The 25132-nt window shown below is 38.2% G+C and overlaps 1 protein-coding gene across 1 annotated transcript; it reads right to left on the bottom strand.

The window, feature by feature from the left end:
• Window positions 1-1326: 1326 nt before the first annotated feature.
• On the bottom strand, window positions 1327-24502 carry tmem198aa (transmembrane protein 198aa). The gene is made up of 5 exons (XM_084122455.1): window positions 24147-24502; window positions 8420-8705; window positions 6104-6679; window positions 3271-3518; window positions 1327-3125 (listed from the first exon to the last, which is right to left on the bottom strand). The coding sequence occupies exons 2-5, from the start codon at window positions 8586-8588 to the stop codon at window positions 2973-2975; spliced, it is 1146 nt and encodes a 381-aa protein (XP_083978581.1). The 5' UTR covers window positions 8589-8705; window positions 24147-24502; the 3' UTR covers window positions 1327-2972.
• Window positions 24503-25132: the final 630 nt, after the last annotated feature.

Below are 25132 nucleotides of genomic sequence, written 5' to 3'. Positions count from 1 at the left end.
TCTATATGGGATAATCATTCGTTAACAAAGAAGTATCAGAACAACCTTCACGCTCTGACCTTACAGTTACCTCACTTTACACTGACAGGCTGAACGCATCATCATAACCTTAATGAGACTCTTTTATTAGCATTAACTTTGACCTTTAAAAACCTCCAGGGCTATGTTGTGTTTCAGGCTTACATGTCTGTTTCTGTCAGCGCAAGGAAGGTTTGAAAATAAAAATGAAAAGAGAGGGGAATGCAGCTAAGCTGGGAAAATCAAAACCATTTTATATGGATGAATTGATACATTTTATGAAATGATTCATTTTTAAGGAACATCCCAGCAATGTTACTTTCAGGTTGAGCCTTTTATCTGTGAACTTTACATGTATATGGAAATATATAACAATACATATGTATGTGTGTGTGTATACATTATATATATATATATATATATATATATATATTTGGTTATATATATATAACCAAACAATCTAATTAAATTTAAGTTTGGTTGTGTACTATGGCACAAAGGACCACAAATATGTAGACGTGAACATGTATGCAGTCTTTTCTTATCTCCGGCTTAAAAAAATGGTTGTTAGTATTGTAAGTCAATGGATTGAAGATTCTCTGACAAGAAATGTCACACAGAGACCTCAAAAGTACAAAATGGGCTATAATTGGGAGCATATAATCACAGCAAAACTAGCTACAGATAGTGTCTTCTAATCAAGAGAATCTAGACCACCACAGAAAGCATGTATTCTGAGCACGCAGTCATAAATGAAAGAGAAGCGTTACCAGCTCAGCCTCTCTGTCTGAGACTCAGTCAACATAAACCAGACTGCCATTTTACCGTCTAAAAGATGAATGTAGCCATTGCAGAAAAGCAAGGAGATATTTAAATGTCATGTTTAAATAATTTACTAGTTAAAACTATCCGAAAGCTGATAAGATGTGAATGTGTATTTCTGTATCTTGGAAAAACTGCAATTCGAGACATCTCAGATTAAATGAAACCAGACAGATGAAATCACCTCTGCAGCTTTTTCCATCAATTTGCAACTAAAATATTAGGATGACAACAGTAATCCATTTTAAAGTGCTTTTTCATTTTCATCTGTGTAAATGAATTCTACCCCTGCAGGGATATGCACATTTATTTCAAAAATGGAAAATTGTGTTTTGCATCACAGAGCTACATGAGCATGTTTTGTCTTTATTGCTGCCGCATTCCCGCCAGTAACTAGTTCACACAATTTAATATGTTTCACCCTATGCCTCAAAGGCATCTGTGTTCTTTGCCATCTATCTGCCATCTTCTTCTCTTTTTAAAAAAAAAAAAAAAACAGCAGTGTGTTAAGAGAAAAATGGACACACACACACATGTACTTGACTTCAGGAGCACAACATTTATGGTTATCAGTACTGTACAAACACATGCTTAGGAATAATAATAATAATGGTCAACAACATCAATTTAATTACATACAGAGCTCCACTTGAAGTCTTCATCTAATAAATTAGAAATAAATTATTACAAATGACTATCAATGGGACAATTCAGAAAGACAATTCTTCAGCACACAGATGTAACCACTGATTAGAAAGAAAAAAAAATTAATCAAAGCACTAGCAATAATACAGAATCGGATGTAAGCATATATACATTCAGACAATGTACAATATTTACAAGAGAGCCGAGCTGTCACTTTAAAAGACACGGTAAACAGAGAGGAATTTAAGCCTTTGAGCCCTTTCACTACTTCAGAGTGAGAAAAAAAGATTAGACTTTGACTCTTCATTGCTCCCACAGCCCTGATAAACATAGAGGGGAAACTGAGTGTGAAATCACCCTGCATCCAAATAAGAAAGTAAATCAGAAATTAAGACTTTACTCTCAGACTCACAGTTTGACAAATGCTTTCACGCACATACACCACCCTCTGCATATACACACACTCTGTCTGTATCTCTCCTTTTCATACACACTATTTTTCTGAGAAGTCCACCATTGTAAATCTCTTCCAGCCTTCTTAGGCATCTCTCATTAATCCCTTTCAAAACTCTCTCATAGTAGACAAGGACACTTTTAAATCATCCACACAAAACCCACAAAAGTGTTCACAGTTTCATCGTTGGGGCTCCTCTCGATGCCACAGCCCCTGAGATTTAACTGGGAGCAAAGCAAATAGTCTCTAGACACTTTTAACTAAGCCTTAAATGGATATAACATGTTGAAAATGTATATCAAGAGCAATGGTGGCACTTTCCCCACATGCATTGGCTAACAACGATAAATGCACAAAACATTTCAGTATATGCTTGTGCAATCGGCTCAGATTGAACAGAGATTGTGTTCACCATACACAGTTTGACAGAATATGTGTAGGCCCTGACACAGAGCAGATAAAGCCATTTGAAACAGTTTATAAAGAGATAAACACGTCCCTGCCCGTACTGTAAACATAATGTTATCTGAAACATTTTTAAAAGGTCAGAAATAAACAGGAAGTTTATCAACCGAAATCTGTCAATTGGATATACGAATAGTCTTGTCTAGTAGATGCCGTGCATGTTTTATGACAGTTTAGTTGCTTAAAAGCCAAGGCTGTATTTGGTCCCGTAATGGATCTCTTTAGAAACGGCTGCTGTGGTAATGAGACCATTCTTCTCGGACGGAGTGAAACTGCAGCCTAATTATGGGAAGAAGAGCCTCGGAGGAGCAGACACACATACCACAACCATCTTCAGCAATATAAAATGGAGTTAATTGCAAGAGAACTGAGCCCTACATTGTTTTGTAGGTAAACGATCCATTTGCATTTTAATTTTAAAAAGATCATGGGAATACAGCAAATCCATTTGGGTATGAAAATCCCGTCAGCCATTGTGACGGCTGAGGTAACCACATGCTCTAGATTTGATCCGGCCGCAAAGATCTCGGAATGGTTTGTTCTGTGCAATTTGTGTTCCAGTAGAAGATCAGCCTCTCACTGCGGGGCCTGTATGGGCTGTTAGGGGCACTTGGGAGCCATAGTCATAGTTCAAATCTACAACATGTGAGCCGCCCATAAACTTGCCATGAGAGTAGACCCTCCTCTCCGTACGTCTGTCGCGGAAGTTCTGGATGTAACTCTAAAAGAGAAGAGCGAACATGTAACCAATCTCTGATGAATTGAAAAGATATGCATAAGAGATTCATATGTCAGGTTTTGCAGATCTGGTTTCGAGATAATGTGAACTGGCAGTTGGATTTGTGGCAAGAGAGACAAACGCTTACCGGAGAAAGCACATCTCCATCGAAGCGGCGAATGGTGTTGGGTTTCCGGCGGTGGGTGGGCTCTGGATGCTGGAGTTTGGGTGGAGGGTTGGGGGGATGAGGGATGGTCTGAGGGGGGTGGTGGTACTTCTGTTGCTGCGGCGGCTGTTTCTGTGGCTTTTTCTTCTTCTTCTTTCCGCACTCCTTTCTCACTTCCTTTTGACGAATTCGCATTAACTGCACTCGTCTCTGCTGGTGATTGATGAAGACTTTGGGAAGAAGAAAAGGAAGGGATTAGGTGTGGGAGAAATGGTCTTATATGGCTTTAGTACATCAGCTCACAACTGCGAAACAGAGGCGTTATTCTACGCTCTAAAGACACTATGCTGTGTGTACTGGCTGGGTTTCTCAAACAGTGGTCCAAAGCCAAGCTGATAAACAAACCGTTGAGTGTTTTGACACATTCTGCTCTGCACAGGGCTAAATCGACATTCTGTTCTCTGTCATTATTAAAAACAGACGGATTATTTCTGCCCATTCAGTCACTCTGTTGTGCCTCAACAGCTTCGTGGCCCATCTGTCAGGGAATTCATGTAATGATCCTTCTCTTTCGCTCTCCCCCTCAGAAAACACTCCTCCCACTCTCGTCTCTATTCTTCTGCCCCTTCCGCATCACGGCCCCCTCCCCCATTCCACCAAACAAGGGCCCAGCTTGTAACCATGGCAACCACCCCAGCGCAGTTCACTGTCTGTTTTCCCAGTGTGCACTTTAATTCAGAATCTCAGCATAACGTTTTATTTAGCCTTGCACTGACAAGGAAAAGTAAAGTACATGTACTTTTAATAGAGAAATATTCAAGGTCCTGTCGACGTCTGGCGATATCTTACTTCTCTAACTACACACAATTCTGTGTGGTCTCATCAGTCATAGAGAGTGTGACTTCTACCCTTGGAAATTTCATGCGTACCCTCATGCAGTGCTAAAGATGTTGGTGGTTGCTTTCTACAAGACAGTGATGAAGCAGTTTAAAAGTCCCCATTCATGGATTTCAGGTCAGGCCTTCCCATTGAGTCACTCTGAGACTCTATGGGAGCCTGTATGGAGGGCACAGCTAAGCCAGTCTGATCTCCACAGGATCACTACCACTGGAAGTAATTAACTAGGACATCCATAAATAGATAACCACCAAAAACCTCATAACCCCTAAACTCCCAGGATACAAAAGGGGGGATTTCAGAAAGACACCTTGTTTTGATGAAGTCCATGTAGGGACATCCTCTTAAAGGGATAGATCACTCAAACATCTAAATTCTGTCATCATTTACTCCCGCTCATGTAGTTCCAAACTCATGTGGCTTTCTTTCTGCTGCAGAACATAAATTAAGATATTTTGAATGCTTCGGATTCTTCCGTTCATATTATGAAAATCTCCACAACTTTCAAGATCCAAAAAGGACATACTGTAAAGGTAGCATGAAATTAAAGGGTTAGTTCACCCAAAAATGAAAATTCTGTCAGTAATTACTCACCCTCATGTTGTTCCAACCCCGTAAGACATTCGTTCATCTTCGGAACACAAATTAAGATATTTTTGATGAAATCTGAGAGTTGTCTCACTCCTCCATAGGCTTCTATGTGATTGAAACTTGCTGGCCCAGAAAAGTTATTAAATAGATTGTTAATATAGTCCAAGTGACTACAGTGGCTCAATCTTAAGTATATCAAGCGACGAAAATACTTTTTGTGCGCAAAAACAAACAAAAATAACGACTTTATTCCACTATTCATTTCCTTCTCTCTGGGCCTCGAGCTGGTTCACGTAGTGTTTTTGCGCAGCGCGTCAGTGTTGTACGTCACAGACACTACTAGGGATGCATCGATACCACTTTTTCCAGAACGAGTCCAATACCGATACTTTCATTTCTGGTACTTGTCGATACAGATACCTGTATTTTCACTGCATTTGTAATTTTTTTATATATTGGGTAGAGAAAACATAAGAATATGAATAATTTTAGTTTGCTTAAATTGCTTAGCAAATATATATTTACTTCAGTTATTTTCATGCTTAATTAAGACTGCTAAAATGTATTGTACAACTTTCTGTTACTTCAATTCATTCTATTGCTCTATCATATTTTATCTTTCATTTACTAGCACAGCGCATATTTACAGCTGCTCCAGCAGGACTAAGGATTGGGTCAGCGGTTCAAATGTTTACATACCAGTGATATATTACAATTCTCTATTACAATTTTGATACTATAAAAACTACTAGCCTAATTAATGTAAATTTAAAATGTAAATTTAAAACATTATTAAAGAAATGTAAGCAGTCAGTAATCAAATAAACTGTGTTTTTAGGTTTTTCAGGTAGGTATAACAGATGTTTTTAGGTACAGAATTTGAACAAAGTAATCAAATGTGAAATAACACTGCATATTCATCACTCTATAAATGGATCTTTATAAAGAGAAGTGAGTGATTTCTTTGTCCTTTGTTTGATTAACCTTAAAACAAAGCAGCAGATTTATTAGACTTAATTTTCTGCGTTTCTCTCCGTCTAGTGTACAGTTGACCACACAAGCTATTCAAAGTATACTCCATCGACCATGAGTGCGAATGGACGTTTTTGAAGTGCATCCACCACCTAGTGTAGTGAACAATTTTTTTTTAGCAATTTGCACATGCCCTGTTGTCAGTGCGCACACAAAAATCTGTGCTGATGACGTAATTTAGGTCACATGAACTGTCCATGAGCTGGAGCGGAAAGCGGACAAGACAAGTGTAATTTTGGCTTAAGCCACAGTTTTGTCCCTTTCACTATATTTGCCACATGCTTGCCAGACTCACCTTCTGTGTGTGAATATCCTTCAGCCGTGACCTTCCACTGAATAAGAACACCCAGCAGCGCAAGCACAGGCCAGACTCCCATGACCACCCACGTGAACCAACACACGGGACGAGGTGGATCCACCTTCACCCTCTCGTAGATATACCGTGTCAAAGCGAAGAGCTCGACAAAATAATCCACAGTCACAGTCACCACAGCTGATCCGAAGACGGCGGTGGAGATGGTGGTGAAACAGCGCTGCCACTGCAAAGTGAGCACAGCAAACAGCATGCCCGAACCCAGCAGCACACCCAGGGGAAGCCACACTGTCCTCGGGTGGTAAAACTCCTCCAGAACCACCAGAGAGGCGAGGGCGACCAGTAAACCCAGGAGAAGTCCAACCATGAAAAGCCCCACGCTGCGGACCAGCATAGTGACCAAACCGCACAACGTGCCAATGCCCAGGCCGATGCCCACACTGGCCTCCACACTTAGTTGAGTATCCATGACCCTCTCCTTATAGCAGAGCATGAAGATGACGATGGAACCAAACATTAGACCCGTGAGGAACATTACGGCCTTGAAGCAGCGGTACCCTACAAGTCAGGGAAGGATAGGGAGAGGGAAGGATAGGGGAGGAGCAGGTGGGAAAGGAAGAGATAGTTTTGGAAGAGAACATAATATTATTATCAGATAATCAATAAGAATAGTAGTATATATCAGGGCTTGGAAATAAAACAATCTCAAAACAGCATCGCAATAAAATATATGTTGATAACAATGAAAATCTGTGGACATTTTTACTCAATATGGATAATTCCAACAGCCCATCACACAGCAGAAATCAACAAGAAAGTCAAGTCAGTTTTCGGCTTGCACGTCAAAGTACACGTCCATTTCTTACCATAAAGTCTATGCTACAAGTTAAGAAAGCTCTGGAAAGCTAATTTGTACCATTTGATTTGAGAAAGGCTATAATCAAATGCACACTGGAACTGAGAAAGTCTAAACAACAAAATTATGATTATATGAAATATAATATATAACTATTGTATGCAATTAGTATATTACTATTGTATATTAAAAAGTGCTTTATGTAATTTACTGTAATATTAGTATTATTATTATTACTTTTTTTATTCTTTTTTTTTTTTTTTACAGAAGTCATTTTTTCATCTTTGTTTTCAGTAATTTTGTGCAGCATCTTACTTTAATGCAATGCTTTGTTGAACATTAATTGTTATACTTTCATTTGAATAGATATTAAAAGATGAATTAAATTGTTCAAGTTTAACGAATTAATTTAATTATAAATAATTGTTGATGATAAATTTGTATTAAATAATAAAACAAAACAAAACAAAAAAAGAACAGATATCATAGATTACATTAAAATATAGCTTATTCTGTTGAGTTTGTACTTGTGGAATCCATTTCATTGCCCGTTATTGGTTTAAAATGAATATTGTGATGAATGATATGGGGCAAAAAATATGTTGAGAAATGTTTTTGGCCATATCGCCTATATATTCAACGAGATACAAAACAAGACCGTTGTTGGTCGCTGGACCTATTTTTTAGAGATACAGTCAATCATTCCTGAAACAGGTCTACTTCAAATCCCAGGCATAAACATTTTATTCTGAAACATTTAAGTGGGATCACCAGAATTGCACTGAGTAAAGGTGTTTGATGCTCTGTGCCATTAATGTCCATTCCGTTGCTACAGTTACTGTAAAAAAAGTTGCTTTTAAATCGGCAGGAGCCTTTCAAAAAGCATTGTGCTTTTCACTGAGAGGTTATCTGCTTTCAAATGATGCAATTAAACCTGTCGATAATGGCCCAAATTGGCAGCAGAAGGGCAAGAATAATACATAACATGTTTTAACATTTTAAGTCACACTGGGGCCTGAATGCCACAGAGAGAGGAGAGTCTATATGCTGCTGTTTGTCACAGCTAAGATGTCCTCTCTCTCTCTCTCTCTCTCTCTCTCTCTCTCTCTCTCTCTCAGCAAGTAATAGGCAGTGAAAGCAAATTTCACAGTCAAGTGAAAGTGATAAAGCTTATCTAATAGAGAGGGACATAGATTTGTCACCCTTGTCTGGTTGTCACATTCAGATGGTTATTATGTGAATTCAATTTGGCTATAACAACCACAGCCGAAACGATGTTTGTGATAACGAGACAAAAACATACCCATGCATCCAGGTCATGCCAGAATCTTGGCTCGTTCTGAGTAATACTTCTTATGTAAATCTGCGTTTCTCCAAACCAGTCTGATCTACTGTCTGCAATCTTCTAAATATAATCAGTTAATTCATCCTTTGCAACCTACCGAAGAAGCAGTAGATGATGCCAAAGAGGCAACACATGGAGCAGACGACAGACGGGACCACCTCATAGCGCCGTTCAATGTCCTCATCACAGTTGAACAGACGCTCTGGACTCCCATCTTGAGAGGGTGGGGAGAGCTTAAAGGCCAGAATCTGGGCAGTGGACGTCATCCTATCAGTGTGTGTTAGAGAGTGTAAGGTATCTTTACGGGAGCCGAGGAAACAGGGAAAGTGGGGTCATGTGGAAGGTAATGGGTGCAGAGAAGGTTCCCATCCACAGCAATTTGCCTGTTCAAAGAGATAAAAAGAAGATGTGCAGATATTAACTCATGAGAGTCAGAGACAGTTTGACTTTACCTGTCAAAATAAACATGGCATAGCCAGATCAAATTTAAACATTCTCTTTGTGACGACAACATCAGACAGTCCAATGCCAGGCAGCTGTCTGAATCCATTCAACTCTTGCGTCAAGTCATATTTTCACAGCATTTAGTCTAGACTCTTTTCACTCATTCAAATATACATTGGCATTGCCTGACATTTTAAAAACTTAGATACAAATTTAGAAAATTGCTATGGATAAATAACCTCTAGCTTCAACACTCAAAAGCTTATTCAAACTGCCTCAGTACACATAATCAGTGAGGAAAAAAAAGTATTATAATTATAATCTAAAACTAAAGAGTGCTTTATATTATCTCAGTGGATGTATGTGCTGCTTCAGTTGACAGCAATTTAATTTGCTCGTGTGTACTTCAAAGAAGTATGGTGAGTACGTAACACAAGCCCAAAGGACAGAATAAAACATTAACGTTTTACAAAATATTAATTTAAGATTTCTCACAGAACTCCTTCATTTTACATTACACATCCTAACACAAAAGACTACATCTCTTTGTCAATGAGAGAGCTTGCTTGCTAAAAAAAAAAAAAAAAAAGTACTACAACAAAAGTCTCCATTGCACCACTCATGGTCCATTGCTACAATATGGTTGAAGGGGGAAACTGCCTCATTAAATTTAATGTAATGTAGGTTCCGTCTACGATTCAAAAGTTCGGCAATATACTATATCAATTTATTTTTTATAGGATTCCAGTAGGGTTTAGTGCCTTTTGGGATGGTAATTTAATTGCTGAAGTCTGAATCACAAAGCTAAATTTATATATGTTGGCTCCCTCTGCATTTCAGGCAATCTTTTTGATTCAGACATCAGGCAAATATATTGCAATCCCAACTGCAACAAACCCTACTGGAATGCAATGAATAAAAAGTATACATTTTAAATGAATTTAATATTGATACAGGAATAATCTCTCTCTAGTCGTGCTTTGATGGTGGCTTGAAATTACATTTTCCAACTTAAAAATCTGTTGAATGCAGGGAAGACAAAAATTATTATGCCCCTACACATATCTTTGACTTAGACTCTGGGGTATTCATTAGTCAAATTCAAACTAAAATCTCGCAGATATTTGACATACACTTAAACTTGCCCTTTGGCATTTACCTTTGATCTGTCAGAAACAGATAAGCTTCATTAATGAACGTTGACATTATTTTCATCAGTGACTAAAAAGCTGAACTGAAAAGTCAGGCAGTGCTTTTAATACATTAAAGGGTTAGTTCACCCAAAAATGAAAATTCTGTCAGTAATTACTCATCCTCATGTTGTTCCAACCCCGTAAAGACTTTCGTTCATCTTCGGAAGACAAATTAAGATCTCACTCCTTCATAGGCTGCTAGTTGATATCTGCTATCCCAGAAAAGTTAGTAAAGACATCGTTAAATTAGTCCAAGTGACTACAGTGGCTCAACCTTAAGTTTATCAAGCGACGAGAATACGTTTTGTGGTAACTAACCCTTTAATGTAAATGTAAAAGCACCATTTCCAGCAACACTAGTCCTGTTTATTTACATCCTGACGCATATTCAACTCTGTGACAGAATGCTAGAGGTAACCTCATATCGGCAGATTCAGCAATAAAGCTAGAGATTATTATTGCAAGTCGTTTACTACACGCAAGAGAACTTTTGTGTAATGAGAGATTCTCCAGTGCAAATTAATGTCATTTAGTGCAAGAAATGCTATAGAAAACAAAGCTTTTATATAACTGGGATAACAATACCTCACTTCCTGTCTGTTGTCATAACAACAGTGTAATTCTGGGATGCTACAAGTTATACACCATTTGGCTGAGATGAGGGAGAGCGACCTGCCACCATGGCAACAGCCTGAGAACCAATCAATGTTTAAGCCTGCCTTACAGTTTCCCAGTGCTGGTGAATTCTCTCTCCCCTTAAGGAAACCCCTCCCCTTCAGCACCCAAGACGTGCAAATAACAACTTGGCCCACTTGGGAAGATATAGGAAGAAAAAGAGAGAAATCAAGGAAAAGTGATCAGAAGACCAAAACAAAACCAGCTTAAGCTGATATCTGTGATTGGGAACCACTAGCTGGTTTCTGCTGGTCCAAACTGGTCCAAGCTTTACTGTATGTGTGATGGTAATGTTACTTGATCTAACTCTGTTCTTTTGCTTTCGCAGAGTAAAAGAATTGAGGACAGAAGATTGGATGATTTTATTTGTTTTATCCATACCTTAGTGAATTGTTAATACATTTACAATTCAAATATTGAATATTTTTGTATGTAAAATGATGTCTTTCAATATTATTGGCTTATGTTCAGATATTTTTATTTAACACAATACCGGTAATGCTTCACAAAATTGTAGTCATGTTAAAAAAAAAATACTTAAAAAGACATTACTCAGTATTTTAAATGAGATAATATTAGCATTGAAATTGTAGTGTTTTTATAAGCGTTACTTTAGAAAATTTTACAAAGTTTGAGCATAATTTACTTGAAACAAAGTAAACTTTACTTGCGATTTTCGAATTAAATCCACAAAGAATTGTGTGTAGCCTTTGCTTGAAAACATGCTGTTTAAGAATTTCTGAGTAAAATTTGTTTCCTAGCCTTTTTCTAGTACTTTTATTCTTTCAGTAGTTGAACAGTTTGGATGAACCCAGCTACCAGCTGGTTTTTGAAACATGCAGACTGGTCAACAAGCCATTGACTAGCTTTGACCAACTAATGGCTAACCTGGACCAGTTAATAACCAGCTTGGATCACCAAGAAACCAGCTAGTAGTTCAAAACTATCAGCTTAAACTGGATTTTCCAGCAGGGAAAAAGAGAAACAAGGGGGAATAGATATAGACGATAAGAGAGAGAGAGCGAGAGAGATCATTTTATTAAGCCATGTTTGCCTTCATCCATGCATGGGTAAACTTGCAGCACAGTTCAGACAGGCTTGTGTTACAACAGTACAACAAATCGATCTGGACCAACACTCCACAACAACTCTCAGCACTCAGGCGAAAAATGTATCACTTGGATGGAGAGACAGAAAAGTATAACTTTACGTGAAATTTCACCACTTGAACAGCCTGAGAAAACCACTTTCAGGTATTACTCAATCTTCATGCAAAGAGCATTATTCAACACAAAAAGAAAAGCTGTCTTCAACCTCTTTCCAATCACTAAAAAACCTCAAATCTCTGTTGTTCTCTGTCTACCTTCTGATGGTACCTTCGGTACGTCCCATTGCACTTCAGATCTTGGGCAACGAGTCGTTGTCTGCCTCAGGTGTAGATGTCAGTCATGATGTAGAACAAAAGGCTCTATTGAGCTTGCGACTTCACATGAATATTTTACACAGACCGCCAAAAGGCCCGCAGAGAGAATGTCAGCTCGAACTGTGTATATATTATGCACGCAGTATGTACTGTATGTGCCCTGCTCATTAGATGGAAAATGGCAGATCAATGTAAACAGTTGCCCAACTGAACAATAACAGACAATATGATGGGCTTGAGTACAGCCTATAGAGACTGTCTCTGAAACTAACTGCCTTGCTTGAGAGCACAATGAACGACTTGGGATAAAAACCAGAATGTGAAAAGCCCAGATCTGCTACAAAGAGACACACGTGTCAGCATCTAGGTCCACTATAGGTAACGGGTAATCCTGAAAATGCATCATGCCACTATGCACATAGGCCAAGATTCACAGATGACAGAATAAGGTAAACACCAATCCAGCTGGAAAAAAACCCAATTGTTTATTACATGAGCTGAAAACAAAATGAGCTAAATCATAAGAACATTCACTTATTTAAAACAGCTACTCTCTCACTAAAAGGGATAGTTCTTGCGGAAGCTCAAACGTGCTGTGTAACACAAGAATGAACCTCATTGGTTCTTACAGAAGCTCAAACGTGCTGCGTAACACAAGAATAAACCTCATTAGTTCTTGCGGAAGCTCAAACGTGCTGCGTAACACATGAGAATGAACCTCATTGGTTCTTACGGAAGCTCAAACGTGCTTTGTAACACAAGTATGAACCTCATTGTTTCTTGCAGAAGCTCAAACGTGCTTCGTAACAAGAATGAACCTCATTGGTTCTTACAGAAGCTCAAACGTGCTTCGTAACACAAGAATGAACCTCATTGGTTCTTACGGAAGCTCAAACGTGCTTCGTAACACAAGAATGAACCTCATTGGTTCTTGCGGAAGCTCAAACGTGCTGCGTAACACGAGAATGAACCTCATTGGTTCTTGCGGAAGCTCAAACGTGCTTCGTAACACAAGAATGAACCTCATTGGTTCTTGCGGAAGCTCAAACGTGCTGCGTAACACGAGAATGAACCTCATTGGTTCTTGCGGAAGCTCAAACGTGCTGCGTAACACGAGAATGAACCTCATTGGTTCTTGCGGAAGCTCAAACGTGCTTCGTAACACAAGAATGAACCTCATTGGTTCTTGCGGAAGCTCAAACGTGCTTCGTAACACAAGAATGAACCTCACTGGTTCTTGCGGAAGCTCAAACGTGCTTCGTAACACAAGAATGAACCTCATTGGTTCTTGCGGAAGCTCAAACGTGCTTCGTAACACAAGAATGAACCTCATTGGTTCTTGCGGAAGCTCAAACGTGCTTCGTAACAAGAATGAACCTCATTGGTTCTTGCGGAAGCTCAAACGTGCTTCGTAACACAAGAATGAACCTCATTGGTTCTTGCGGAAGCTCAAACGTGCTTCGTAACACAAGAATGAACCTCATTGGTTCTTGCGGAAGCTCAAACGTGCTTCGTAACACAAGAATGAACCTCATTGGTTCTTGCGGAAGCTCAAACGTGCTTCGTAACACAAGAATGAACCTCATTGGTTGTTACGGAAGCTCAAACGTGCTTCGTAACACAAGAATGAACCTCATTGGTTCTTACGGAAGCTCAAACGTGCTTCGTAACAAAAATGAACCTCATTGGTTCTTACGGAAGCTCAAACGGAAGCTCAAACGTGCTGCGTAACACAAGAATGAACCTCATTGGTTCTTGCAGAAGCTCAAACGTGCTTCGTAACACAAGAATGAACCTCATTGGTTCTTACGGAAGCTCAAACGTGCTTCGTAACACAAGAATGAACCTCATTGGTTCTTACGGAAGCTCAAACGTGCTTCGTAACAAGAATGAACCTCATTGGTTCTTACGGAAGCTCAAACGGAAGCTCAAACGTGCTGCGTAACACAAGAATGAACCTCATTGGTTCTTGCAGAAGCTCAAACGTGCTTCGTAACACAAGAATGAACCTCATTGGTTCTTGCAGAAGCTCAAACGTGCTGCGTAACACGAGAATGAACCTCATTGGTTCTTGCGGAAGCTCAAACGTGCTGCGTAACACGAGAATGAACCTCATTGGTTCTTGCGGAAGCTCAAACGTGCTTCGTAACACAAGAATGAACCTCACTGGTTCTTGCGGAAGCTCAAACGTGCTTCGTAACACAAGAATGAACCTCATTGGTTCTGGCGGAAGCTCAAACGTGCTTCGTAACACAAGAATGAACCTCATTGGTTCTTGCGGAAGCTCAAACGTGCTTCGTAACAAGAATGAACCTCATTGGTTCTTGCGGAAGCTCAAACGTGCTTCGTAACACAAGAATGAACCTCATTGGTTCTTACGGAAGCTCAAACGTGCTTCGTAACACAAGAATGAACCTCATTGGTTCTTACGGAAGCTCAAACGTGCTTCGTAACAAGAATGAACCTCATTGGTTCTTACGGAAGCTCAAACGGAAGCTCAAACGTGCTGCGTAACACAAGAATGAACCTCATTGGTTCTTGCAGAAGCTCAAACGTGCTTCGTAACACAAGAATGAACCTCATTGGTTCTTACGGAAGCTCAAACGTGCTGCATTACACGAGAATGAACCTCATTGGTTCTTACAGAAGCTCAAATGTGCTGCGTAACACGAGAATGAACCTCACGTCAAGCGAACATGCACACATCCGCTTACCACAACTGATATGTGAGTTGATGAATGTTTATATGTGAATAAAAGCCTAAATTAAATCTGTTTATCATATAAAACGATTGTGTTTCTTCAGAAAATGTTAGACTAAGCCACTCAATTCATATGGATTCGTTTTACAATCTGTTTATGAACTTTTTTGAAGCGTCAAAGTGTCAGTTGCGTAGTTGTCAATGAAGGGACAGAAAGCTAACAGAAGTCTAATGGGTTTGGAACGACATGAGAGTAATTAATGACAGAATTTTCATTTTTGGGTGAACCCAAGTGTGTATCCCTTTAAATATACAGTTTTCTCAAACTTCTTTGAAAATTCTGTCATCATTTACTCACCCTCTTGTCTTTCCAAACTTTTATGAATTCATTTCCTAAGTGGAACACCAAATAATATATTTTTAAGAATGTTTCAGCTGTTTTTGTCCATATTATGAAAGTCAACAAACTGAAAAAAGTATAATTAATTCATATCAATTGACTTGCATATTCCAAGTCTTCTGAAGCAAAATTATCACTTTGTATGAAACATTTAAAATACCTTTTTGTTCCTTTTCTTTCTTTCTTCGGCAGAACGACATAAAGGCAAATTAATGATTTTCATTTTCAGGTAAACCTGTAGGACTCCTATTTGCATGTGAAATGAATGCAGCGAAGAGCATTGTGGGTTTGCTGTCAGATTCAGTATACATAGTTGACCCTTTCTGACTCTATAACAGCCTATTTACAAAACATTAAGCTGTGACAGGATCACAAAATAATCTGTGCTAAAATGTGTTGGACTGAAATCACCAAGAATCTCGCTAAAAATAAACATCAGCCACTATTTCTTTAGACTGGAATCCATTGGAAGGATACTTTTATCATTAGATACTTTATGTTCTAACTGGAACAATAAAATCTTATGTATTTAGACATAACTGGATCTATCCTTCTTCCTCCTTATTACTTCAAGATGACAAGTGGCCAAGTTGCTGAACAACAAGCAGACATTGTTGATGTATTCAAGTGTTACTGAATTCATTAGTAAGTTGTGTTGACTTTTGCATTATATGACCTCTTTCAAGTAATTCTAAGGTCAATTCTAATCACATTTTCTGTGCTGATTTTAGGGGGAAATCTACAGAATGGAAACACGCCAAAATGTTTGAAAAAGGTCTGAGAGTGCTAGCTCTTAATGGTAGCTGAAAACATAATGAAATTATCCAAACCATTTCATAAATCAAGGGGCGAGAAATGTGTAGAACTTCGTGAATGAAGGTTGTTTAAACTTGTTCTGTGAGAGCATATTCTGTGTTGGCCTAGAAATCGCTCACATACACATTTATTTCAATCCCACTATGACTGAAACACGTCCAAGAGCTGTAGAAAGAAGCCTCAATAATCCTTCCACACACTACACTAAACTCTGAATAACAACATCCCATTCATTTGCTCCCTGCAGAGCACTTGCAGGTGTGGAAGGTGGCATCTGACAGGTAAAATGTACAGCTCCTGCTCCCTGAACAACCACTTACGTCGGGACCGACAGCGAGAGAGCAGATGCCAGCTGAGAGCTTTGGGCAATGGAGATAAAGTAGCATCCTACTAAATAGTCCATTTCTTATCCCGGTGCAGTCACCATTGTGGAGGTCTCCCTAGCAATGGTTGCCAGGTGAAAGGGACAGACAGTTGTGTAGAGAAATGTGAGAGGCTGAACGGAGGGGTGGGAGAGCGTGCAAGAGAATGAAAGAGAGGAAGGGTGACGGCGTGTGTCAGTGTGAGATAAAGAGAACGGACACATATATTTGAGAGAGAAGGGTATGTGCGTTTGTGTGTTTGAAAGAGAGAGAAAAGGGAGTAAGAGTCTATGTGTGTGCGGTTGGACTGAGTGATTCAGCGGACAAGGCGATGGCCTGCTAAACCTCGTTAATCTTGTTGAGAGCTTCTGCTCTAAATTCCATTAGCGCTGGACCGGCTTTCTCCTTCTGGTGACCTGAATGATGTTAGCAATGTGATGGGTGTTTGTATGCAATGTGTACATGGTCATGTGCAAACCAATGTGTGTGTCTTTCAGTCTGGCATTCTTCATTTTTGTCTCCTGGCTCTCGGCTGACTCGGCTCTAAACAATGACTAACCCTACAGCTGGCCCCACTGTGTGTGACCATTCTGAGTCAGAGATGGATTCACACACAGCAGCCAGTCAACTCTACGAACATCATGACTACCATATACATGCATTAAACACAGACTGCAGATTCTGTGACATATCGTCAAAGGATCATTTACTCAAACCCAAAAGACTTTCGTTCATCTTCGAAACACAGATACGATTTTTAGCGCAATTTTCCAACGGACAAAATTGCGATTGTTAACTCATGATTTCTGTTCTGTCTGTGCGCACCAATCTTGCACTTCTATCTCCTCCTCAACCAGACCACCTAGAGACTTCGGGTTTTCGGCATTATGTTAAGGAAGGTCTAATCTCGGGAACGCACAAAAAAAAAAAAAAAAAAAAACCATAAAAAGATTTACTATCTCTTAGTGTTGTGATCCCATGACGTCAGAAAATTGCGCTAAAACACTCACTGAGTTTTTATTACTTGTTTTAATTAAACCTAAAAGAATTTGGTCCCTCCAATGAAAATCCATTGCACCAAAACTGTGACGCCTCAAAAAGTTCATAAAGAGATCCACTTGTATTGAGCTCCAAGTTTTCTGAAGAGAAAAGATCGCTTTATATGATAAGCAGTTTAGACTTTTATTCACAATACAAACATTGATCAACACACATACATAGAGCACAACAAATATGGTAAACGGAACCTCAATCGTGCTTTCTTGACGCCCCTAACCAATGAGGTTTGTAACTCTGTTAACAATATTTGATGTTCTCAATAGGGTGATCAATGTTTCTAATATGAATAAAAACCTGTACCAATATAAATCTGATGGGTTTCACTTTATTTTGATGGTCCCTTTAACACATTCTGTTGACAATAAGTAACGTTGCACCTACATGTCTACTAACTCTCATTAGAGTGTTAGTAGAGTATTAGTAGACTGGTAAGGTTAGGGTTAGAATTAGTTGACGTATTTGCAAAGTTACTTATTGTCAGGAGGAGCATCACGATAAAGAGTTAACAAATATTAAGATTTAAGATTTACCGAAATCTATTCATCGTATAAATTAATCGTGTCTCTCCAGAAGACTTGGATAAAAAACGCTTGTTTCACATGGATTTCTTTTATGATGTCTTTATGAATTTTAAAGCATCAAAGTTTTGGTGAAATGGATTTTGAATGGAGGGACAGAAATCTCTCAGATGTCACTAAAAATATTTTCATTTGTGGATTGGAATGACATGAGTGTAAAGGATGATAGAATTTTAATTTTTGTGTGAACTATCCCTTTAATGGTGCTTTTCTCTGTGTTTTTGGGGGGCACATGGTCACTATGAACTCTAAAGGCACATTTACAGTATACTGCATCAACAGACACTTCGTCTGGTTTTTCGCCGCCTGCCTTCAGCCGATTGAACATGTTAAATCAGTTTGTCATATATACTGTAGCTTCAGCATGGGGGTTAATAGAGCACTCTGTGCTCTTGGCACACAGTCAAGCTGGGAGGCCCCTTTCACTGACAAGACAAAGGGTTTCTTAGGTTTGTGATAAAAACTAGGGACTTCAAAGAGTACATAGCAAGAAAAGTCAAAAGAAAAAAAAAGAAAAAAAGAAGCATTGGTATTTCACACTTCTGCTCTGCCAATTCATCATCATCTGTTGTTCATTATTTTCATTGTTTCATTAAGGGGTCCATTTTCCTGTGATTGCTCTTGATTGTGCTGTGGGTGGATCTGTAATCAATGGGCTTTGGGCACAATTGGTCGTTAGCATGTAAATCTGAGCAAACAAATGAAGTGAGTACATAACGTAATTACGCCGGAGCCGTGGCTTCACATTACATTTGTCTTAATACACATGTGGGGCAAGCATATTCTTATGCACACACACAAACAAAACGAGCTTTAAAAAGGGCTGGGTGACCTCTGCCACTGACTTTGTGTCCAAATCAAATGCTTTGGTGATTTTCCCAGGCTGCTCTTAGGGATGATACAGAGCATCTATTGAGCTATTCTTGGCTTGGCTCTGAACAGAGTCTCTGACAGTCCACTAGAGCAGAAGTGGATAGAGTAAAGACAAGCCTGAGGGAAGAGAGTGTGCTATCCGCCATGTAAAAAATCTAGAAAATAGGAATAAATAGAAAAGAAAGCAGGAACTTTAGGAAAAAAAAAAGAACAATTTAATGAGAGTTATATGGGGGAAATACATTAAGTGCATCATTCTCCCTTGCAGCCCCCCCCCAAAAAACCTTCAAAAAAATATACTAAGCAGAAATAAAAAGGTTCTGCTGTGCATGATAAGAACAGCCCTGTTTGTGTGTTAAAATCACGTTCTCTTTGCCAAATCCCGCTTATAAAAACCTCCGAGCTTCTGAGACTAAAATTGTCACAGATGGGTATAATAGAAGAAAATTAGAAGAATTAGAAGAAATCAATGGGGAAAATTAAATTGAGAAATTAAAATTGCAGTGTTCGTTATAAATTATTTATCTGTGCACATCATTTTTCCAACACCATAAAGCCTACTATTTGATACGCAAATTTTTAAGGCCTCTACATTATATCAATATGATCAAAACTTCCTTATCCTATATACTTTTTAGCAAGTAAAAGGCCTTTTAGGATAATTTGAAAAACATCTCCCTTCAGGTCGTGGTCTTTACTGACTCATTGAACAACTTTAATATGGTTTGTAATATTTTGATGAACACTAACTGGACTGATGCGACTTAGGTTTCCTTAATTACCCATAATTTTTTTACTGTTTGAAAATTCATTGATTTACATTACAAGCTATCCTCTTTCTTTTTGCCCATATACTGTAAGTATCAGCAATTAGCATAAAAATCTGAATAAAAATAGAAAGACAAAAGAAAAACATAACAGATAAACAAGTGTAATCACAATAATTCATTGCAAAAATGTCAAAAGCGGTACCAACAGAATTATATAATATAATTTATATTGCGTTTTTGGTGTATTTTATGGTTCTATTGTCAGTCACAGCATTGTACTGTGAAAACGCCCTTTCACCCAAAAATTTAAATTATGACATCATTTACTCACCCTCATGTTGTTCCAACCCTTTATGACTTTCTGTCTTCTGCTGAACACAAAAGAAGATATTTTGAAGAGTGTTGGTAACCAGATAGTTGACGGTAGCCATTGACTTCCATAGTATTTTTTCTCTCAAAATTTTAATTTTTGGGTGAACTAGCCTATCTCTTTAATGCCACGATTTTAGTATTCATAAATAAGGATTTGTACATGTACACCTGTACAGTTCACACATAAATAATTTACGTTTTAGTGCCGTCAATACATCAATATTGTGTGTTTCAGTGTCTATGGGAAATGTACGCGTGGTAGAACCACACTTTTACATAAAAAAAAATACATACAAATACTCATGAAATCACGTTGGGCTAAAGGTTCAATAGACTTTTCTATTTGAAACAAATAGCATTCTGAAATTATTTAATATGCCAGGCTTAACGGTTAAATTAATGCGCCATCATAATCTTTAATCTAAGTAACTTCCTTTCCTGTCAATCAAATGAGATCGCAAACCATAATGATCAATTGCCGATGGACAAAATCAAATCATGCCCTATATTTTTTCTTGTTCAAGAAGCCCATACATCACAATCCATTTCATGCTGACTTTAATGATACAATGGAAGAGGAATTAGCCCCTTTTGTCACTATTTTATTCTAGCCTTTATTACAACTGATTCAACCAAGCCAAATCCAGCAACATCTTCAACATATAAATGCACATTTCTCTTCTCTAAACGGATTCCTTGGAAACCACTGGTGATTTTATCTGGGGATGAGAGACGAAGATCTAAATAGGCTTTTCTCAGATTAAAGCGTTCTTCCTCGGCCAAGTCCAACATGACGACTACAAATCAACACTAGAGTCTACAAGCAAACATTAGCTTAACCGTAATCTGTTGCTTAACCATCTGCTGACCCATTAAGATGCTCTGAATTTGACTCCAACTGAAAAATGAAGTTTTCAGAAAAATTATGCATCATAAATGCATCTGAAGGGAATTTATGAAAGGCGGGATAAAATGATAAAATTACTCCAGTTCAAGCTCACTATAGCTCATTCAAAAATCTTTTTTGTCCTTTTTTTTTCACTTGAGAACATTGTGAAGCCAAACAAAGATAGTCACTCATCTCTCACATCCACAGCAAATAACACAGGGTGTTGCACTAATTTAAACCATAAATCTGATAGCATGGCAGAGGATCAGTAGAAAGATGTATTATATGCACAGGGGAGTATTTTGCCTGCTCTTATATCACTACATGACTCACCAAACATCTGCTCTAATGTATCATATGGTGCACACGCTTATAAATGCATTCAAAGCCTTTTAAAAGCCAAGGATGTATAAAAGATGAGTGATGTGCCTATGAGACAATTACAATCTGCCAGTATTCTTCCCCACGCACAAAAGACATGTTGCTTGCAGAAGGTAGAAAAATGGATCGGAGACAAATAGGAGATAAGAATGGAAAGCGATGATCGGTGCGAGAACAGCTCAAACAAAAGAGACAGTGAATGTAATTACAGGACAAAAGGATTACAGACAAACTGCATTAACATTTCTTAAGTATACACTCTATAAATGAAGGTTATTTATTGGCATTGATGGTTCCATGAACTTGAACCTTTAACATCCATGGAACCTTTCCACTAAAGGTTCTTTATCCTTGAAAAAGGGTTCTTTAGATGTTTAAAATGTTTTTATCACTAAGAGAAAAAATTGTTCTTTTAAGAACTGTTCACTGAAAGGTTCTTTGGAGAACCAAAAATGGGTGTCCTACTATGGCATTGATGTGAAACACCCCCTTTTGGAACCTTTGTTTTGAAGAGTGTAGCAAAAGTTAATTCTCTGCATCATGAAAGTCATTTTTCTGAAAATGATTAAAAATGTTTTAGAATTTAATACTTAGTCTTGTTGATTGAAATAGATTTTATGATTGGTTTAATTTATCCAGCTTCAAAACATCTAAAGTGTTGTTGCATGGAGAAACTATAACTGCTTTGCAAAACAGCAGTGAAATGGATTAATGGATTTATCATCGACTTCCTCTTGCTCTCCCACTCACCTTTGTACGTCTTTTTCCGTTTCTCCCACTCTTCCCCTACCATCGTGGGTTCTTCTTTCCGCCGTACCAAAATCTATTAATTCTTTGCATCACTATCTCTCTTTTGAACTTCATCTTACACTCTTCCCTCAAATCAAATGCAAACATGTTTGGTGTGCAGCAGCCTGACTCAATTAGACATGGATCTCTGAGGGCTTCATCCATCCATCTATTATTACATAATAGTCATCATTACGGAAAACAGCACTTGGCTTTCATACAACTTCACTCTCTTCGCTCTTTTTCCACCCCACCCATTATGTTAACCTCTCTTTTTGTGCATTGTTTCACACAGCTGTGCTTTACGTCTGAACATTTATATAATTGTATTGGGAATCCTTGAACAAATGAGGACATTTCTTCTCCCATTCTCCCTAAAACAGAAATCTGCCCCCCAAAAAGTTACATAACACTCATTTACATTCACTGCAAAATAGTGAAGGACTTACTTTGAAACAATTTATCAAAAAAAAAAAAAAAAAAAAAAAAATCATGACTGTTCTGGAGAGTCTAATCAGGTACGGGATCCAAGCTTGGTATGGTAACCTCTCTATACGTTTAAAAAACAGACTTTCTTACATTGGCCAGACTCCGATTAAAATAGTGGAGTTGAAAGACAAACAGGATACTGGCTGATCCTTCTCACATCCTACATCCTGAGTATGTGCTTCTGCAATCAGGAAGAAGGTACAGAGTGCCCATATGTCAACTCAACTGAACTGGTTTAAAAACTCTTTTGTGCCTGCCTCCATTAAATCTTAAATGGCAAGGACAAAGGCCTATGATTGTCTCTGGTTAGCACTGATTATTTAACATTTATTCTTATTTACTGTTGGTTATTGTTATTTATTGCGGGTTTTATGGTTTATGCAGCAATTATTTGTGCAATAATAGTGTCCTTTTTAGCTATGCAATATGACCCATATTTTTTTTATCCCGTTTGGACTGTTTATGTGAGACGCATGCAATTTATTTATTGTGTGATTTGAAAATGCAGCATACACTAAGCCCAAGAAAAATTTCCCTAAGGGGACAATAAAGTATATCGTATCATAAGTAACACATTGAATTAAGCATGACATTTTGCAGTAGAAATACTGAAAATTTTCTTGTAAAACGTTTATTTGTTAGCGTAGAGATGGAAAGCAATCTAATACCAAGAGGATGCAAATTGTTTCATGTGCTCTTATTTAAATATTTTCCCATCTAAATATTGTTGAAATAAGCAGAAATAGATTAGGACTGGGGGGAAAAAAGGTAAGAAGGCTTGAAGGTTTTCAACACTACACACCATAGTGTCTAAACCAAAAGCCTTTTCTGAAAGTCATATCAACAATGCAAGCACTGTCTGACATTAAAGTTGTATAATCCCCCCCAGTTTAACGTATTGTGAATTGTCTATCTAGAAATATTTTACTGGTAAAGTGTGGGTACAGAATCACTGTACAGTGCCGCCATAACAAAACAATAAGCGTCGCGAGTTCTGTCGTGAGACACACGTGACTTGTTCCATAGCTATCGAACGTGATTAATCCCGCTTGTTTTCACGGCGGACACATTAATAAGTGTTTGTGAAAAACGTTTCTCCACAACCAAGCACTAAAGCAGAGCATATTGTGATTGCAGCTTGTTGCTGCTCCCATGACACAGTACTCAGCTGTTATGTACACTATAGGAGAAAAACAACACCATATGGGATAATGTATATACAGCGCGAGAAACAAAAGAACACACACAATGGACTGAACAATGGCTCAACGGCAACGACTCCGCTGCCAATTTTTTTTCCTTTTTATCGCGTATAGATGAAAATGGCAGAAAACATCTTTGAGAAAATATTCTTAAAAGCATTTATCTCTTGCACTGCATTTTAACAACGTAATTCTGTCCACCGTATTCAAACGCATTGTGGACAAAGGACTGGACAAACCCTCCAACATAGGCTACAGTGTTTAGCATTACCAGCAATACTCTTGAAAAAAAACTTGAATTATTATTATTTTTTAACGATATATTAAGGTTCGCAAACTTGATTACAATAACAGCGCAAAATATGAATAACAAAGGACGTAGTTGGGGAAAAATAACACAAAACTTACCGTAATTGTGACAGCTCGAGATCAATGGGTTTAATTGTTTACACAAAGCGCGGATAACTCAGTTTTAGCATCCTTTGTGGCGAAGGTTTTTCCCATTCCGAAGCATTCAGAATCCGGTTTGTGATCTAGTAAGACAACTGGTGTGTCACGATGTTAAGCCTATAGTATGGAACTGCTTCACATAATTTGTTTAAACGAGTCCAGATGCTTTGAAACTGATTCGGGATCATGACAAACCTGCCTTTTTAGTAGGCTATCCCTCCGGATTTCCTTTCTTTCTAGTGTATATCTGATGGCACTCAGTGTTTTCATTTTGATTCACATGCTCCGTGTCTTTTTGGAGTGTACCATTCGCTTAAGAGTGGGGGGAGGTCGGAGCACAAAGGGGCCCTCAGTGAATTAAGCCAAAGTATTGTGCACCCCATTCAGTATATTAGTTTATTTATTTATTTGTATGATCTAGGCTAGGCTACTATAGTTTTAGGGTGTGTGAAATTGTAGGCTATTGTAAACAATGTCACTGTAGCAATGCAAACACAGAACTTTATCGTAATGTAAACCATTGTGACAACAAGCTCAAAAGGCTGAAAAAAAAAAAAATGCTATTTGCAGTTTGGGGTTGTCAATTGTCACAAAGTTTCTGTTTCTTCTGTTGCAACTTTACTGATGATCTGCCAACGTCACATCCTGAAGCGAGTATCGCCATAAAGTAGCCTAGGCTATGGCCTTTAAATTTAAGTCTTAAAAAAAAAAAAAAAAAAAGAAAAAAGGAAGCATTTTGCTAATGTCCCCATAAAGTTATGAAAATGTTATGAAATTTTTTTAAGTGAACATTAAGGGAACATTCCATTGTATAATCTTGCAAACATTACGGGGACGTTACGACCATCCAACAAAAAGATTTTTTGAGAACATCTTTAAAGACCATAATACTGACCGAACGTTATTATAATATTACTGGAAGAACTAGCCAAAGTTCTGACAAA

The sequence above is a fragment of the Abramis brama genome (assembly GCF_963993115.1).
Source record: "Abramis brama genome assembly, chromosome: 8".
In the NCBI taxonomy this organism is placed as follows: Eukaryota; Metazoa; Chordata; class Actinopteri; order Cypriniformes; family Leuciscidae; genus Abramis; species Abramis brama.
This window is presented reverse-complemented; position numbering and strand designations above follow the sequence as displayed.

Bases quoted from the DNA above. Each gene is read 5' to 3' on its own strand.
- tmem198aa (XM_084122455.1), bottom strand. From the start codon at position 8,588: ATGACGTCCACTGCCCAGATTCTGGCCTTTAAGCTCTCCCCACCCTCT. The intron at 3,519-6,103 runs GTGAGTCTGGCA...TTCTTCCCAAAG, and splicing joins AGGATATTCACACACAGAAG to TCTTCATCAATCACCAGCAG. The intron at 3,126-3,270 runs GTAAGCGTTTGT...CTTCTCTTTTAG, and splicing joins ATGGAGATGTGCTTTCTCCG to AGTTACATCCAGAACTTCCG.